The 4,268-nt window shown below is 15.9% G+C and overlaps 1 protein-coding gene across 1 annotated transcript, besides 16 other annotated features; it reads left to right on the plus strand. All coding sequences in view use genetic code 6, as the record gives it.

Annotated features, from left to right (window-relative positions):
* Positions 1 to 126: 126 nt before the first annotated feature.
* Positions 127 to 199: a microsatellite.
* Positions 142 to 202: a microsatellite.
* A 68-nt stretch (positions 203 to 270) lies between these two features.
* Positions 271 to 329: a microsatellite.
* Positions 325 to 396: a microsatellite.
* Positions 335 to 436: a microsatellite.
* Positions 340 to 380: a microsatellite.
* Positions 366 to 436: a microsatellite.
* Positions 437 to 454: 18 nt separating this feature from the next.
* Positions 455 to 504: a microsatellite.
* A 322-nt stretch (positions 505 to 826) lies between these two features.
* Positions 827 to 903: a microsatellite.
* A 143-nt stretch (positions 904 to 1,046) lies between these two features.
* Positions 1,047 to 1,121: a microsatellite.
* A 754-nt stretch (positions 1,122 to 1,875) lies between these two features.
* Positions 1,876 to 1,980: a microsatellite.
* Positions 1,878 to 1,935: a microsatellite.
* Positions 1,878 to 1,946: a microsatellite.
* Positions 1,878 to 1,960: a microsatellite.
* An 83-nt stretch (positions 1,981 to 2,063) lies between the features above and the next one.
* On the plus strand, positions 2,064 to 4,095 carry IMG5_074360 (hypothetical protein). The gene is made up of 6 exons (XM_004036620.1): positions 2,064 to 2,198; positions 2,242 to 2,627; positions 2,670 to 2,828; positions 2,875 to 3,371; positions 3,452 to 3,792; positions 3,839 to 4,095. The coding sequence occupies exons 1-6, from the start codon at positions 2,106 to 2,108 to the stop codon at positions 3,965 to 3,967; spliced, it is 1,605 nt and encodes a 534-aa protein (XP_004036668.1). The 5' UTR covers positions 2,064 to 2,105; the 3' UTR covers positions 3,968 to 4,095.
* Positions 4,080 to 4,153: a microsatellite.
* Positions 4,085 to 4,127: a microsatellite.
* Positions 4,154 to 4,268: the final 115 nt, after the last annotated feature.

The raw sequence follows: 4,268 nt of genomic DNA on the forward strand, positions 1-4,268 counted from the left end.
AAAAAAATATTAAAATAAATAAAATTTAAAAACAAAAATATTTTTATTTAAAATATATATATATCATTAACGCAAAAAATATAAAATGAAAATAAATATTTATTTTATAAGTAAAATAATAGATATATATATATATAAAAAAAATAAATATAAATATAAATATAAATAAATAAATAAATAAATAAATAAATTAAATATATAATTTAATCATATGATATATAAATTTATAGTTTTTATTATAATTATATTCATATATTTTACTTAAAAAAAAAAAATTAATATGAATATTTTTATTTTTTAAAAATTAATATAAATTTATATATATTTTATATTTAATTTTTTTTTTATTTTATTTTTTCATTATATTTTTTTATTTTATTATATAAAATTTTTTTTTGTATTTTTTATATTTTTTTTTTTTTATTTATTTATAAAAATATTTATATAATATATATATTTTTTTCTTTAATTTGATTTATTTTGGTCTTTAATTTTATTTTTTTTAAAAAAAATATAAAATATGTAAAGTAATAATTATATAAATATTTTTTTAAAAAGAAATATTTATTTTTTAATTTTTATTAATATTTCATTTTTTCATTATTTTTTTTTTTTTATAATAATATTATTAATCTTTTTAGTAAATTATTTATATTTTAAATAATTAAATTTTTATTTAGATTTTTATTTTTCAACTTTTTAATCAAAACTACAATTATATTTTTTTTAAATTTTATTATTAAACAATAAATAACTTTTTATTTTAATTTTTCTAATTAATTATTAATCTTTTTTTATTAAAATTTTAAATTCCTTATTTATTATTTATAGATTTTATATAATATAATATATATTTTAAATTAAAATATATAATTTAATATATAAATTATTATCTTTAATATAATGGGAATAATATTTACATGTTTTCACACATTAAATGTTTACAAATAGTATTAGTATAAAATCATATTATAAAATATTTAATCTATTTATTCTTCATACATTTTATAATTAATTGCCAAAAATGTTTTTAGAAAATACATTTGTATAAATTAAATAATATATAATAAAATTAATAATAAATATATTATATATTTAAATTAAATTATTATCAAATTTAATATATTAAATTTCTACTTATGATTTATATATACATTTTAAATCTAAATTAACACTTTAATTTTTTTTTATTTTTAATAATATCAAATAATTTATATTATTAATAGTTTTCTTAATTCAAAAACTTAATCGCAAAATTAAATAAATACAAAAAAAATAAAATAAAAATAATTTTAGCTTCATATTATAAAAATTAATAGATGATATAAAAGACTTAAATTTAAGATTATTATACCTCATTTTGTAATCAATTAAATATATGATTCTATTTAAATAAAATATAGTATTAAAAATATTTTGATATTAAATAGATATATAATAATTTCAAAAATATTAATAAAATTCTTAAAATAAACTTATAATATTAACAGATAAATTATTTTTTAAACAATAATCTTAATATTTTTTATCAATTATAATTATACTAAAAAATAAATATCATTTTAGATGCAATTTTAATAATTATAATTCAAAAAATCGAACTTATTCAAAATTAAAAAATAATAAAATAACCTTATATAAAATTATTTATTTTTAAATCTAATTTAAATAATATAAAAAATAAATACAATTAAAATAAAATTAATATAATAATCTTTAGTATTTTTGTCTGAAAATTACAACTAATAGAATTTTAAATTAACAGATAATTTAATTTATATTTTATTACTTTTTGATTAAAATAAAAAAATTATTCTATTATTAAATAAATATTTAATACTAATTTAAATATTTGATTTTTTATTTGGTTAAATGATTATATATAAATAAATTATATATTAATTTAATATATATATTAAATTATAATATATATATAAAAATAATATTAATATAATAATAAATAAATAAATTATTTATAAAATTAAATTTTTTTAAATATATTTAAAAAAAATAAAAAATAAAAAAAAAAATCTTTATTTTCTAAAAAATTTTTAAATTAATATAAATAAAAAACAAATCATAAAAAAATATATTAAAAAAAAGAAATGTCTTTAGCTTTTGACGAATACGGGCGTCCCTTTATAATTATTAGAGAATAAGATTAAAAAAAACGTTTGAAAGGAATAGATGCTTACAAAGTAAAATAAAATTTAATAATATATAACTATTTTTTAAAAATAGTCTAATATTCTTGCTGCCAAAACAGTCGCAAATACCCTACGTTCATCCTTAGGACCAAAAGGTATGGACAAGATGTTAATATCTCCCGATGGCGAAGTAAGTGTAACAAACGACGGTGCCACAATATTAGAAAAGATGGAAATCGAACACCCTATTGCCAAATTATTAGTTGAATTAAGTCAATCTTAAGACAATGAAATAGGTGATGGTACAACTGGTGTAGTTGTATTAGCAGGAGCTTTACTAGAATAAGCTAATATTTTAATCGATAAAGGTCTTCATCCTTTGAAAATAGCTGATGGTTTTGACAAAGCATGTGAATTAGCAGTTCTTAGATTAGAAGAAATATCCGAAATGATTGATATAAAAGAAGATAATCACGAAAGGTATGTTTATTTATTTTTTAAAAATATAATAATAAAAAAAAGATTAATTGAAGCCGCGATGACTGCTCTTAGTTCAAAAGTAGTATCAAAAAACAAAAGAAAAATGGCTCAAATTTCAGTTGATGCCGTTCTTTCAGTAGCTGATTTAGAAAGAAGAGATGTTAATTTTGATCTTATTAAATTATAAGAAAAAGCAGGAGGGTAAATAAATAATAATAAAAATACATATATATAAACAAATGCATAGATCTTTAGAAGATACAAGATTAGTAAACGGAATTTTAATTGAAAAAGATATGTCTCATCCTTAAATGCCTAAGACAGTTGAAAATGCTAAAATAGCAATATTGACATGTCCTTTTGAACCTCCTAAACCTAAAACAAAACATAATATAAATATTACAAATGCTGAAGACTATAAGAAACTCTATTTATAAGAATAAGATTATTTTAAATAAATGGTTAATGATTGTAAGAAATGCGGGGCTAATATAGTTATGTGTTAATGGGGATTTGATGATGAAGCTAACCATCTTTTACTTTAAAATAATTTACCGGCTGTTAGATGGGTAAGTGGAACTGATATTGAACTTATTGCAGTTGCTACTGGAGGTAGAATTGTTCCTAGATTTGAAGAATTAGAAAATGTTAAATTAGGAGAAGCTAAAATGGTTAGAGAAATCTAATTTGGTACTTCTAACGAAAGAATGCTTGTTATTGAAGATTGTAGAGAATCTAAAGCTGGTATTTATAAATACATTGAACACTCATATATATATATACATATACTTATATTTATATATTTAATTTTTTAAATAAAATAGTCACAATACTTATTAGAGGTGGAAGTAATATGATTGTTGCTGAAGCTAAAAGAAGTATTCATGATGCCAATTGTGTTGTAAGAAATTTAATTAAATGTCCAAAAATTGTCTATGGAGGAGGTTCTTGTGAATTAGCTTGCAGTATTAAAGTAAATGAAGAAGCTGATAAAATATCAACTGTAGAATAATATGCTGTTAGAGCTTTCGCAGAGGCTTTAGAATAAATTCCTTATGCGTTGTCTGATAATTCAGGTCTTAATCCTATTTAATCAGTTGCTACAGCAAAATCAGATTAAATTTCATAAAATAATGCTAGAATAGGTATAGATTGCTAGTTAGAAGTTAATAAAATTATATTTATTTATATAAAAAATAAATATAAATTAGGGAACTTATGATATGAAAAGTTAAAAAGTATATGAAACATTTTTAAGTAAGAAATAATAATTTGAATTAGCAACTTAAGTTGTTAAAATGATATTAAAAATTGATGATGTAATTACTCCAGAATAATGAAAAAAAATGTTTTGTTTGTTTTTTAATAAGGAAAACAATAAATATTTGATATAAATTTATATTTGATTTTATTTTAAATAATTATTTATATTAATTAAAAATATATCTTTTTTATAAATATAAATAGTATATATAAATAAATATATATAAACATATATATTTATATATTTATATATTTATATATATCTACATAACAATTATTTTTTTTTAATTTTTTAATCATATATTTCTTATTTCATAAGAATATATATAATAAAACATGAAAAATATTTTATAATGTATTACATATTGTAAAGATTTA

The sequence above is a fragment of the Ichthyophthirius multifiliis genome (assembly GCF_000220395.1).
Source record: "Ichthyophthirius multifiliis unplaced genomic scaffold scaff_1120509250435, whole genome shotgun sequence".
In the NCBI taxonomy this organism is placed as follows: domain Eukaryota; phylum Ciliophora; class Oligohymenophorea; order Hymenostomatida; genus Ichthyophthirius; species Ichthyophthirius multifiliis.